The sequence below is a fragment of the Oryza brachyantha genome, chromosome 3 (genome assembly GCF_000231095.2).
Source record: "Oryza brachyantha chromosome 3, ObraRS2, whole genome shotgun sequence".
Taxonomy (NCBI): Eukaryota; Viridiplantae; Streptophyta; class Magnoliopsida; order Poales; family Poaceae; genus Oryza; species Oryza brachyantha.
In genome coordinates this window covers 25588957-25603785 of record NC_023165.2, presented here as the reverse complement: position 1 = coordinate 25603785, position 14829 = coordinate 25588957, and the positions used below count along the sequence as shown (strand labels likewise).

General features: G+C 43.9%; 1 protein-coding gene across 1 annotated transcript; it reads right to left on the bottom strand.

Annotated features, from left to right (window-relative positions):
• Positions 1-1828: 1828 nt before the first annotated feature.
• On the bottom strand, positions 1829-12922 carry LOC102718639 (cleavage stimulation factor subunit 50). Its single transcript, XM_040521813.1, has 19 exons — positions 12549-12922; positions 11905-12286; positions 11609-11805; positions 11380-11521; positions 9378-9525; positions 8879-8904; positions 6628-6900; positions 6399-6514; positions 6217-6286; positions 5807-5890; positions 5631-5717; positions 5480-5550; positions 5277-5328; positions 5113-5170; positions 2984-3078; positions 2732-2886; positions 2545-2653; positions 2313-2369; positions 1829-2213 (listed from the first exon to the last, which is right to left on the bottom strand). Exons 1-19 carry the CDS (start codon positions 12611-12613, stop codon positions 2058-2060), a joined length of 2343 nt encoding a protein of 780 aa, XP_040377747.1. The 5' UTR covers positions 12614-12922; the 3' UTR covers positions 1829-2057.
• Positions 12923-14829: the final 1907 nt, after the last annotated feature.

Sequence of the window (14829 nt, the reverse complement as noted above, 5' to 3'; positions counted from 1 at the left end):
GACAGTATTGACCTATTTTTTTGACTGGTTTTGCTGACGTGGCGGCCCGTGGGTCCTACTTGTCAGATTTTTTTAATCTTTTACTCTCTCCTCTCCCTTCTCTCCTCCTCTCTCCCTCACAGAGCACCTGCGGCGGCGGCTGGGGCGGCTTGGCCGCTGGGAGTCATGCGGGAGCCCGGCGACGCGACGGCGGGGGTGGCTCGGCGGTTGGGCGACGCAACGCGGCGGCGCGGCCGGGGCTCGACGACGTGCAGCGACAACGAAAGCGCGGGGCGGCGCGACGGTGGCTCGGCGACCGGGTGGCGCACGGGAGCCCGGTGACGCGACGGCGGGTGGTTCGGCGGCCGGGTGGCACATGGGAGCCCGGTGACGCGACGGCGGGAGCGGCCGCACGACAGCGACTGTGGCTCAGCGGCTAAGTGGCGCATGGGAGCACGGCGACACGACGGCGGGAGCGGCCGCGCGACAGTGGCTCGGCGGCTAGTTGGCGCACGGGAGCATGGCGGCACGACAGCGGGAGCGGCCGCGCGACAGCGACGGTGGCTCGGCGGCAGAGCGGCGTGGCCGGGGCTCGACGACGCCCGGAGGCCGGCAGCGCGGGGCGGCTGCGACAGCTCGGCGGCTAGGTGGCACACGAGAGCTCGACGGGGTGACTCGACGGCCGGCCGGGAGGAGCCAGGCGCGGGCGCGGGGCGAGGAGACGGCGGGCGGTCGGTGCCTGGGCAACGCCGGAGACGGGGACGGGCACGTCGTTGCCGATTCCGGTAAGGACGGGGAAGGCTGTTCGAGCGCCGTGATGGAGCCAAGCTTGTCGGCGCATCCGCCCCAAGCGGTCAAGCCTGTGCAACTGTTCCACTGCCGTCGCCGCCCCAAGTTCGCGCCTAGTATCATCGCCTCACCGCGCCCACACCCGAGATCGCCGATGCCCGGCCACCGGCCTCGATGAAGAGGGGAGAGTGTGGAGTTTTTTGTGTTCTTATTAGGCTGACAGGTGGGCCTCTTGAATTTTTTAATCTATTTTTTACTGACTGGGATGCCACGTCAGCGAAATCACCCTCCAATACTGCCCAGGGACCTGAATTGAATGGTTTTCGTAACTTCGAAGGCCAACATTTTTGGTATTACGGTTGAGGGACGATTTTGTTACTCCGTGACAACTTGAGTGACCAAAAGTAAACTTATTCCTTTTCTCACAACTTGCCCGTGTAGAAACTAGAAAGAGAGAAGATACGCTCATACGCATGCTCTTCCCTTCTGGAACTGGATGGTTTCACGATTCCAGGTTTCCAAACCACATATATGCACTATATAGAAATACTCCCACGGTTTTTTATTTGAAACCATTGACTTTTAGGTTTAGTTTGATCATTCGTCTTACTTAAAAATATATATAATTATTAATTATCTTTTATGATTTGATTTATTACCTAAAAAACTTTGAAAATGACTTATAATTTTGTATATTTACTGAGAAAATTGAATAAGATAAATGATCAAACATATATATAAGTCAACATCATCAATTAAAAAAATTAAAAAAAAACAGAAGATTACTATACAACGGACCTGTTTGAACAAGATTGTCATACCAATGACGTCGGCATGGTATCAGGTTGATACCATGGGTAGCATGTGGTACATGTGGTATCATTACCTAAGATCATGCTAATAACATATTATTATTATCGACGTCAACACATAATCCCATAAAGTACCTTATTGGATCGACGGAATATTGTTACAAGTATTCCTCACCATCAAAAGCATTAGCAAGCAGTATGCCAGTGTTCTGTATGAACGCCCTGGCAACAATAAAAGGGAATCTGCATTCAAGTTCTGAATTCTTCTCACATGAATGAATGAATACCAACGATAGACAATTTTCTTACCAAGTTGGCTACAGTATCGTCAGTGTATAACTTCAGTAACATGTACAAGTGTACAACTGATCAAATAATTAAGGGACAACACATGAGCAAGTTTTTTAAGCTCACTACTAATGCATTAGTTAATTCTACCACCAACTCCTGAGTTGATTGGTTGGTGGATCTACATTTCTACACGGTTTGTTTCCAGAATCTTACGGATCTATCGTTGCCGCATGTAACAAACGCTGGTTCTACAGGGGAGTGGCCAAGCCACCTTGGGGCACCGGTGTGGCCAGATGGCAACCTTGCTACATTTTCAGAGGTAAGTGCATCCCAGATAACAACCTGAAGGTGAGGTAGCATTACAGTCAGGAACTCCAGGCTGCTGTTCAACATCCCGAAAGGAAGTTACAATACTAGTACTAGTTTGAATATGGAATTTACCTCACTGTTTTGTTCATCGGTTGATAGTACAAATTCCTCCGTTTGGTTGAAGACAGCCTGAAAAGGAAAAGCAATTATTAACATAACAAAGTTAGTGCTACCATTACCTCCCCCACAAAAAAACAGGTACCATTTTGAAGTTCAAACCAAGATGGAGATCATAGCTGACAATGACCCATATAATAACGTAAATCGGAGAGAAGTTATTAGGGTTCAGAAGCACATTGCTGACCTGACATCGGTATTGCCTGTGAACAGCACCTACATATTGCTTGACAAGTCGACCAGAGCCAACTTCCCATAGCTTTATACAAGAATCCTTCCCACATGATAGGACATACCTGAAAGAACATTGTGGGCCATCATAACATAGAAATGCTGTACAAAGTTTCATTTATACAACGAGGCAGTGTGGTAACCTCTCATCTTTCGTGAAAACTGCACTAGTAACCTCTGAAGACGCATGTGCTCCGATTATGGGCCGAACACATTCAGCAGATATTCCATCCCAGATACGCAGAGAACCATCCTTAGAAGCAGTCACATACAAGCTCCCAGTAGAAGAGTAGCGAACCTGGCACCAACATCAGTGAGTAGCGCTAGCCGCTAGGATAATAAATATCTACATCTTATAGTGATAATAAAAATGAATCTTTCACAAAAACGAATACCTGATTGATGGCAGCACTGGAATTGTGTGAATTTGCTGATAAGTAGCATGTGAAAGTGTTAATATCATAGAGATGAGCAACTGGGTGATCAGTCCCTACAAATGTTTATATCAGCATCACTTTCTTGAATATTAATGTGGTAGAATGCGCCAGCAGGAACTATAGAAACTATACATGTGGTATTTGTCAAATATCAAACATATAATAACATGTGCATGGTACTGGGCAACCAATAGAACAGGAAAAGCTTGAAGTGTATTGCAAGGAATCAGGTGGCAGCATGAGCCTGTGCACAGAAGGTGCATCAGGAACAGCCCATGCAAACTAAAGGGGTGCAAACTGCTTGTCAGGGGGTGAGGATGGCACTGCCCAAATTATCTTAATCAGCTCAATGAACATAATAACTAATGGATAGAATATTTGCATTGTCATATTTATCACTTTGTTAGCAATCTTTCTATGAGTGTCTAGACTGCCTTCACTAAAGAGGGAGCATTGGCATTAGATGACAAACAGAAATGAATTAATCCACAAGTCAATTGTTCCCTGCCATGCTCTGTTCCACCCCAAATCAGTGCTGTCTGACGTCTCCCAGAACATGGTTAACGTCCCGATTTATTCCAAATGAAAGAAATAAAGAACGCCTGATTCCAGAACAAAATTGAAGTCTACAATGTCAAAAAGTTTTAATCAAATAAATTAAAGATTTTCTCAAATTGAAGGGCCTAGACCCTGGTTCCTCATTTTCATTAAAAACAAGAAATCACAAAGTGCATAAGCTGATTGAGCAATCTAGACTTTAGTACAGCACATTGACATGTTTATCACTACTGAGCACGCATGCTCAAAAAGACATCTAAAACTCAAGAATAGATTAAAGAGTTTAACAGATATACCAAAAGAGACGATGACCAGTTATAGTGCACAGTCACATGCCAATAAGCACATTGAAAAATTATATACTTCACAATAGCATCAAATACCATGCAAAGGTAGGATATGGAGCCAAATTACAAATGTAGTAGGTACGATGTATTCATGAGCACAAGATTAAATTTGACAATAGAAAGGTCAAGTTGGCTAAACTTTTGCAAGCAGTATAAGAAAAGATAACTACTAATCACATTCTTTTTGCTTGCCCTTTAGCAATTTTTGTTTGGAGTATTGTGAGGGATGTATGTAAGCTAAACATCTCAACAAGCACCATGGAGGATTTTCTTTTTATGATCAACATAAACAGAAGTAGTACTAAACAGATAAATGTCTCGGTCTGTACGGTGTTTTGGTTTTGGACTACTTGTCATATCTCGACCTGTTATTCACAGTAACTGCATAGTCTGTAATAATTGATTGTAGCTTCTATTGAAGTAAAGGCTGGAATTAAATTCCACTATCTAAAAAAAATTATTCCCTTTGTTCCACATTATAGGACTTTCTGGTCTCGCCTACATTCATATATGTGCTAATAAATTTAGACATATATATAAAATATATACATTGATAGATGGATGAATCTATGCAAACCCAAAAAGTCTTATAATATGGATGGAGGGAATCTTAAATAGATAAATGTGGGAACTGTCTTGCTTGCATGGGTTTGTTAGTCTTTGCAGGAGATTATTTAAATTTCCACTGAAGATGGGTCATAATTTGATCTCCTTTTGCAGTGTTGGAAAAAGCTTCGAAAGGACAAGGGTCGTGAGCTGGTGGAGAAGTGGTGCAGTGATACCATGATGAAACTCAATGAACAGAAGCACAGGGACATTTTGCTCGAAAACATTTGATTGTGCAGCAGATGTGATGTTTGATAGCTGTCTGATCTAGCTGGTGGAGTTTCAAGTAAACTGGAAATACTGGTGATGTGTTTAGGTAGTTCTTCAGTTTAGATGAGGTTAGTTTTGGTTTAGTGTTCATCCTTGTAAGCTGGAAAACCCAGGCCTGTCATATTTTATTTTCTGCTGTAAGACTCTGTTGGCTTTTCAGTTTTCAGCAAAGCAGGATCGATCTTTGGTCCAAAAGAGAAAGGCTAAGAAAAGTTCAGCACTAACCAAATTAATACAATGACCTCATAATCATAGCAACAGAACAAGTTTACAGATAAATTCCAGATGGTGAAAGGAGAATAGTACCTGCTAAAAGGTAATCCCCACAAGGATGAAAACATACAGATCTAACGTTATGAGTATCCTGTTCAAGTAACATGTGAAAATATGAGTCTAACTGGATGCATCTAGCACACATTTTACAGAATATCTTGCAAGATTCGATTTAATGTTAATAAGAATTTTACCACCTGAATAACTCTATATGCTTTCCTTGCAACAGTTTTTGAGAAGTCAAAGAACCTGTTGTGCAAGTATATAACAAAGAAAAAATAAACAATTAACTAATGCACAATATATTTGTGAATATTTGGTTAAATATTCTTAATTCCAGATGAACAACTCAGATCACAACGAAAATACCAAAGGTGGGCAGGAACCAATTTAAGCTGACCTTATTGTATTGTCCTTTGCTGCAGATATCAGTATAGGGTTCACAGGATGAAAATCCAGATCATTGATGGGCTGCAATAAATATTTTTAAAAAAAACTTGCTAACAGAGGGCACAGTGGTAGTTCAAACAACTATCATGCATGAGAATGACCTGCATGTGGTCATAAAATGTACGAATTACAGGCCGGACAGGGCCATCTTTGGAATCTCCTAGCATCATCTGCTTTATTTTAGCAACCTGCAAGAGAAAGCACGCTAATGAGCAAGAAGTAAATCTAACAAATCTCATCCTGCAGATAGAGTACTTGTGTTTTGATTCAATCTCACCTCAAAGAACTTAATCGATGTGTCACCACTCCCAGATGCAAAATATTTCCCGTCAGGACTAAATTTTGCACATCGGACAACATTCTACACAACACAGAGTAAACAAATGAAGATAGGTATCATCCATTATCCATTACTATTGAAATCTACAGCAAGATTTATGTCATTATGTGTATCAACATTCAAAATACCATGGCAAGTGCAAATTGTACCAGAGGTATTCTCCTAAATTCTTCCTGGATGTCTAAGCCATTTTATACCTTGAAATTTTTTAAGTGGTAACCACAAGTTTATGCCAAACAAATATGGTTAATCCATTCTACACAATATAAGAGTAAGGAATCAAGGAAATGGCATAAACGATGAATTCCTAAGGCACGCCGCAAGGGAGAAACTTTAATCATCTGCACCTTATGATCGGAAACGTGCCTGGCCTCGTGCTTGGGGAAGCTCTTGGACGAACCCTTAACATCCTGCACACTGTACAGAGCACCAGGGTGACCACTCACCATCAAAATCATACATGATCAGCAGCTACACAATACACGCAATTGAAGAGTCAATGCCAGAGAGCCACGAGCAATCAGAAGACCTGAAATCCACGGCATTGGTGCCGGGCGGGGGCAACAGCCCACCGTATCCGGTGGCAGTGGCGGAGTCGAACGCTCCTCCTCCCCTCCCGGCCTCGTCCCGCTCCACCGCGAGGCCCTGCGAACCAACAACAACAACAGCAACAGCGACAGGGCGAGGGTTTAGGCCGGATGCAGCCGCACCGCACGAACCCTCTCGGGAGGGCAGGGCAGGGCGAAGCGACAACAAACCTTGGCGACGAGGCGGAGGAGCTGGTGGGTGGAGCCGACGGAGGAGTCGTCGTCGGGTGGGGCGAGGGGCGTCATGGTGGCGGCGGCGACGGCGGAGGCGGCCTGCGTGAGGTTCTGGTCGCGGAGGTGCGCCACGATGAGGGTGTTCACCTGCCGCAGCAGCTTCGCCTCCTGCACCGCCGCGTCCATCTCGCCCCCCCTCCCCCTCGTGCGTTGGATTTCCGGCTGCGCAGCGAGGTGGTGGTCTCGGAGCAGTGCGGAGCTACTGACGAGCTACTACTGTTTATTCGCAGTTTGGACTTCGGATTGGAATGGGGAAGGTGTCGCTGCTTTCTTCCAGCATGGAACTCCTGAACTTCGTGAGTAGTTCTAAGTTTTGAGGAATTTTGGGCAAATTCGTGACCTTTAGGGGGTGGATATAACAAAGTTTCGGGGTGAAAAAAATTCACCATAGGTCTTTAAAAAAATGTGAAAATGGGCATTCATCCGAACATAAAATGTTTAGCAAACACTAAGAGACCTAGGGGTTGTTGGTTAGAAAATTACAGATATAGGACTCGAAACAGTGGGCTTCGTAATTATAGGACTCCAAACATCGACTTCGCTAAAATAACCCTTGAAACGTTGTAACTTTGTTTAACATGACATTTGGCATTTTTAATCACTTTTTTCAACTAAAATACATGTATTTGTTTCCTATGACCGTATTCCATCGTTTCATCTAACGCCGCCCGCGGGACGTTCCTCCTCCTGACGCCGCCGCTCCTCCTTCCCTCCCCACGCCGCCGCCTGACGATGATGATGGTCGCAGGATCACCGCCCGTTCTGCCCTGGCTGCGGCCGCTAGTGGCCTGCACGCGTACTGGACGCCTGACCCGACGTTCACTAGCTGCTGCAGAGCAATAGGTGGGCGAAGACGGCGGTGGGGTGCCTGAACATCACACAGCTGTCGGAGCTCCGGCGAGACGCGCACCCGTCGGTGTTCACGGCCAAGGGAGGGAAGATGCTCACGCCGGAGCAGAGGCGGCAGCCAGGGTCGTATGCTGACTGCAGCCATTGGTGTTTGCCAGGGTTGCCTGATACCTAGAACCTGATGCTCTTTGCCTCATGGAAGTTGCAGGCATCACATCGATGATATGAAATCCTCTCAAGGCACGATGAGCCATTGTTGCAATGCTGCATGGACGTAGGACTGTTGCTGAAAAAAAATTTCTTTTTTGCATCAATTTTCGTTTTGCATTCTGAATTCCTGATTGCTGGGGGAATTCCACGGGGGAGGGAAGGAGGCGCGGCGGCGTCGGGAGGAGGAACGTCGCGTGTCTCGCGGACGGCGTTAGATGAAACGATGGAATACGGTCATAGGAAACAAATACATGTATTTTAGTTGAGAAAATTGATTAAAAAGGCCAAATGTCATGTTAAACAAAGTTATAACGTTTTAAGGGTTATTTTAGCGAAATCGATGCTTGGAGTCCTATAATTACTAGGCCTACTGTTTCGAGTCTTATATCTGCAATTTTCTCGTCGTTGGTTCTTGTCATATTTGTGACAAAATTCTTTCATATGTCATTGACTCTTATATATAACTTATAAGAATGTGACAAGTTTACACTATTCTAACTAATATGTGACTTTCAGTTTTGTTAGTCACGAATTAGGCTTGTTAGCTAAAAAGATTTGACAATTTTAAGCAATTTAAGTATGTCATCCAAACAGCCCATTTAAACACTGCACGATTTGCACATCAGTCGTATACGGTCCTGGATAGTGCGAACAAAGAACAGGAAAAGAACTTCGCTAAGATTGATTATCGATGCAAAATGAAGAGCTGATTAATCGCAAAAATTGGAGAAAAATATTTTGAGTACATTGAAGAGAGACAAGCAAATGTCTATATTTTTCCCCCTCGCTGAAACCGGTTTCAATACTCCGGCCTTACTATTACAAGCCCTGGAGGCAGGAGCCCAAAAGAATGAAAAACGAATACCTCTGATCTCTCGTTTATATATCATGTAAAACATTTTGCCTAATCCATATTCATCGTTCAGGAGGCAAATAATATGAGCCTCTGCATTTTCAAAATAGCCTCAAGAGCACTAACATTTGTAAGATAACTAGTATCAAGTCAGCAAGAAATAGAGCTTCCTCATGGGTCACAGTTGTTGGCACTGGCATACAGCATTATTGGATTTTTGCTACAAAATTTCCACCACTGTGAGCATCAGATTGATATATTTAAGCTGACTCAGGCTTCTTCAACTTTAGCACACAAGCGCTCTGGAAGAAAAAACACGCAGAAGCAATATACAGTTAGAGTCCATTTGCCTTAAATTTAGGCCTGGTGTAGCGTCAAGAAATTTGTGGTTTCTAACAGGAAGTTCATATGGATAGCCTGTATAAATTACAAATAGCTTCCCCTTATATGAAATACATTATGAAATGTAACACTCATTCAACAGAAAGAAGAAAGCATGTAAATTTGCATACTTTATGCTGTTATTCGTGCAAACACTACACAAGTACCACTGCCAGAAGAAAAAAAAACTTTCCTTTAGCACTGACGATGACAAGTCAATAGTGTGAGAAAATAAACCTTAAGATTTAAATAGGACCTTTTCATGTCATATAATTAATCAAATGAACTGTAGTGATACATGGATGAAGGTTGCATTGGAAATGTTGGTTTCAAGATTAGAACATACAGTGCACTACTATATTGACACTTAAAAGTTAAAAATATATTGACTTACTTAGGTATTCATAGCAAACTATCATTGATGTACCCCAAGCTGATGAGCTGAAAAATCTTGGACCCAAACCTCGGTAGAAACCTTTCCATCCATCCTCAGCAATCAATCTTCTAACTACTTCCATGGCTTTTGGCTTATTTTGATTAACCTAATTGGCAAAAAAGAAAACTTGGTAAAACTGACTTAAAAATCAATATTGACAGTATGTACAGGTACAATAAGGGAAATTTAACTATCTGTCACTATTAGGTTTACATACTCTTTAAATGCCACTTTTTTGCATTTGCTCTTACAAATATGCCACTAGAGAGAGGTTAGCTTCTAATTTTTTGCCACTTTTGCTGAGTTGGCACGCCACGTCAACGCCAACGTGGAAGAGAAACGAAGATCGCATCTCAGTCCGGCCGTTGTCCGGCCACGCGAGAGAAGAGGCGGCGGTGATGGCGCATCGCTGCCAGCCGTCTGGCCGCCCACGAGCGCCAGGTGCTCGCCATCGATGTCGAAGCCGCGCCGTGCTGGTTGCCGCCCGTCCGGCCGCACACAGGAACTGGACTGAGCTTCATTTCAATTCTTCAGTCCACACAACAAGAGCAAGAGCCCGATGAGCTACCGAGGTATGGCTGGCTGCTGCCCAATTCTTGCTCTTATCCTCTATATTCTTGGCGTTTCCCACTGTTTCTTGATTAGTGATTGATTTGTACTTTTTGATTCTGAATGCAGCGGCTTGAATGGAGCTCAGCGTGGAGGCGTCCATGGCAGCGGCGACGGCAAGCAGCGGAAGGAAGCACAGGTGTCCGTCGCGCGTGCTAGGGGACCTCCACGACGACGTGCTGGAGCATGGCCTAGTGCGGCTCCCACCAGCCAGCTTCTTCCGCCGCCCCCACCCACCGCTCGCCTTCGACGACGCCGCCGAGCGCTCCTGGAACCCCTGCCACGCCGTGCCGCCGGGGGCGGCGGCCGTGCCAGTGGCTTCGTCGGGTGGACTCGTCCTCTACCGCGCGCTAGCCACGGCCGAGCTCGTCGTCAGTAACCCGCTCACCGGCGCCTCCCGCACTGTCGTCGCGCCGCCGCAGCTCCCGTTGCCACTTTTTCTTTTTTTACAGGGGTACTCTTGTCATTTTCCGTGTCCTCTCCACGCTAGCACGTGACGTGGCATGCCAACTCAGCAAAAGTGACAAAAAATTAAGAGCTAACTTCTCTCCGGTGGCATATTTGTAAGAGCAACGCAAAAATGGCATTTGGAGAGTATGCAACCTAACAGTGGCAAATAGTTAAATTTCCCATACAATAAACATCACCAAATAACACATGTTAAATCTGGCAAATGAATAGAGCATCTGATGTACTGACATTTAAAGAAAAACAGAAGTAGAAAGCTAACATATAAACAGAAAGAAAAAAAGGAAATTGAATACTAAGGTCAAGAAAAAGAAGTTGGTTGGAAAGTAGGAAAGACTTCAAAAGTTCGCAAGATGAATAACCAACACAGATGCGACTTGTAACAGCAAAAAAATGGGCTGTGTGCCATATTGCTGAAATACTACCAAGTCAGTTAAGAAATGCAGCATTTATGCTATTGTCCTATAAAAGCTAATTTACCAATAATGAAGTTATCCCAACAAAGCTTTCCTTTCCAATCTCATAATGATAGTAACTATGTGATAAAAATTGACAGGATGAATCACAGGATGATTCTAGCCTAACATAGACAGTATTCCTCAAGTATATTCTCTCATTATAACGATATTATTACATATACCAGTATATCATCTTTTATGTCTTAAGTCTGACATCAATAGCCTTTCAATGCTCAGTTTCATATTCCTAAGTACCAACAACAAGTGTATGGATGATGGAGTCAGGTTACTGGCATATAAGTGGTATCAATGCAAAATTTTTAGAAGAACTAGTTACAAAGAGCAGGACTGGCAAAAGTTTTCTTTTTTTTTTTTGCATCCAGTAGGCGAAATAAGCTGCTATAACCAGAAACGTAAAACAGCACCTGCAGTCTGGTTTTGATAGTATCTATGGGAGTCGTGACACAGGATGTCACTGCACCAGCAATAATCCCCCCTGTAGCTTGGACACCAACTATTGTCAGCTGACTAGGAGAACTTTCTTTATCATTCCAACGATCAAAAGCACTGTCCAGGCATTATACATTAAAAATTATAACATGCATAAGACTGAGAAGAACATAGTGACAACTTATAAGCCAATCAGATGCTCACCTCCAAATTATGCGCTGGCTGGACCCATAGCTTGCCCACCACACGGCACTAGATGGTGAGTATGTCATAACAGACAGGCCAAATCCTCTGTACAGCCCCCGAATCCCATCAGCCTTTATAATCTTTTGAGCAACATCTAGTCCACCCTTGTATCTAACATGACCAGAATATCCTTGAACCATCAATTTCTGGCTAACCTGGTCAGGCCAAATGATCATGGTTAACACATTTTCATAGTGCAGTAACAGTATCATGATTCTCTATAATATCATGAAAAAGGAACCCAATAGGCATACCACATCGATGGGCACAAACACGGCCTGTGAGCACAGAGATGCCGACAAACCACCAAGGCCATTGGCAAAGGCAGCTTGAACTGGCTCCGACAGCTTAAACGGCTCAACAAGCTTAAGTGAGGCAGCTTTTGTTGTCTCGAGCGCCGTAAGAAAGATAATCCTAGCAGGGATGGCCCCTGTGATAACTGTCCCAAACCCTCGGTACAGCCCCGGCACTCCGTCCACCTTGAGAATGTTCTTGAACGTTGCCAGAGCGTTCCTCCTCACGGCTTCCCCAGTGGCCACCTGCATCCGGGTCTTGATCACCGATACCGGGTACAGCGCCACGGTCACGCCACTGAACATTCCGGCTCCCACCACATAGAGCTTGGTCTTGTCAAGGCTGCAACACGTAGATGATACACCAATTTGAGGAACAACAGAATAATCGGAAGGCTAACCAATAAGCTGGAATCAATCAACCAAATCTTCCTCAATTGTGCTTCCTCGAGTTATGAGAACAGCTTCTTGGATCATAATTTCCTCGAGTTATGCATTACAATAAACAAGGTAGATTCTCCGGAGCACAGGATTGCATCCTGCCTGCAGGCGAAGGGGGAAATTTACAAGGAAAAAAAACAGAAAGGAGAAGAAGCGGCGGTTACTTGTCCCAGTTGATCTCCGTCTGGTGGTGGAGGGAGGGGATCTTGGCCCTAGTGGTAGTATCCATTCCCCCCAAACCCTCCTCCTCCTCCTCCTCCTCCTCCTCCTCCTCCAATCTGCGATCTCCCGAGGCGAGAGAAGGGGGCAGCAGCGAGAGACGGCGCCGCCGCGGCAAGAACGGCCGCCCGGCTGCTTTGCTCTCTTCTCCTCCCGTGTCTCGCTTTCCGTGCTCTTCCTGGCAGCACCCCAACTACTCCAATCTTCCACGAGGGGAGGAGGAGAGCATGTGTTCCTCGCCTCCCGTATTCTTGCTGGGGGCGTCAATGGCGTCGCGAATTGGGGCTCCTTCCCCTATTCTCTCTCTCTCTCTCTCTTTTTTTTTTTTTTTTTGCTTGAGCGCAAAGAAATAAAGAAAGAAAGTCGTTAGTGGGCTCTCGGGTTAGGCCCATTAAGGCAATGGCGGCCCATATGTTATTTGTCACGTTGTACTCGTTTTTCTTGGCGTGGGTGTAGTATCAACCATGAATTGATGAATGATGACCGGCATGGCTTGATGCTTGTGGTTTTTTGCTAAAATTATTGTTGCTAAAACCTTTTTTTTTATCTGCATTGTTGCTAAAACTTGAGAGAAACAGCTGATTTAAGATGTAGGTACCTGGAGCATGGATTATGGAGCTGGAAAACTTTGCTTCTACGGTTTAGGCACATATGTGCTCACGTCAAAAATATGAAGTCACGTCAAAAATATGAAGTCTTCAAGTTTTAACTGGTAACCTTAATAGGATGTTATCTGGATCAAATCAGGCTAAAAGGATAAAATCATCGGTGGTATCCTGGTCGAAAGGTTTAAAGAGAGTCATTTTTTAATGTTCTCTTCGAGGTTATCTTCATGTGATAGGAAGGAAACTAATTGTAAAGCCTCAGATCATGTCCTGCTTCTCATCACATTCATATCCACGCTTTCATTACATTTAAAAGATCGTGTTATCTGTGCATTAGTGCGTATTACATGTAGTTTTTGAGAAAAAAGTATTTGAATTTGCATGTTATCAACTTTCATTTGGTTCGTCCACGGCCAAAGAAAAATACACCCTATTGTAACAGAGTTAATACAATCCGAGAAATACCCTAACAAAGAGGGAAAAAGAAGTAATTATTCAACCGCGGTTTTTTTTCCTAAAAAAAATAATTGTGTATTCATCATCAATAACTTATGAGCAGTAGCGACTGAATATTCAGCACATTCTTGTTTGATGTTAGTACACGACGGGCACACGCTTTCTAAGTTTGAGAACCCCAAGTTAATTTACCGCTGAATATTTGCAAATAATGAAATCATTTTTACAAGCTGTTCGGATATTTTCTACGAACAAAACATCTGCTTAAAAAGCTCATTAATCTCCCAAGGTAGATTAGATATTCAACCATGCGGACATCTGAAGTTCTGAACAACCTAAACCGAGTCTGAAAAAATCCAACAGAAATACAGAAACCGTCCATTCCCATTGCTGACATGTGGGCCAAAACACTGCTCGATACTCAGCTCGTTCATCTCATGGCTCATGATTCCCATAAAAGACTAAAGAAAAAAGGAAGACGACGAAACACATGGAGGTTGTTAGAGCTGGCTTAGCTACAGAGTACAGACTACGCACATACAGCTGGAGATCTCGATGCTATTTGCAATTAATTAACTAACCATCAGCGAAACAAGATTAACAAGTTCATAAACAATACTGAATTGTTTATCATCATGGCCGATCTGCAGTTGGGTCGTTGATACTGATACGTCCAGATAGCAGCACCAACCAGAGGGATGGCTACGGGTCCACGGCGTTCGTTGGTGCACCGAGCGCACGCAGCCCAGGCGCCCTCGTCATCTTAATAGCAAATTAATAGAAGAGCTAACTATTACCTTCAAAATATGTTCACTGAGAGCTACTGTCTCCGTTTCAGTTTCATATAGTAAGTCTTTTCAGCATTGCATAGATTCATATGAATACATTTATTCATAAATGAATTTAGACAAGGTTAAAAAGACTTACACTGTGAAACGGAGGGAGTAACATATAGTCAATTTATATACTAGTTACATATAAACATACGCTGCATCATTAGTGTATGATCTATCTTTCATACATATAATTGGAGCTTGTGTTGTAGTTGGGTGTAAATCTAGTTTATTTTTTCTTTTCTTTTATCTCTTCTCCATATAAACATAAATATTCCGTGACAATTTTTAGAGTCCACTTGCATCACCTATTATCCTCACTCAAGCTGCTG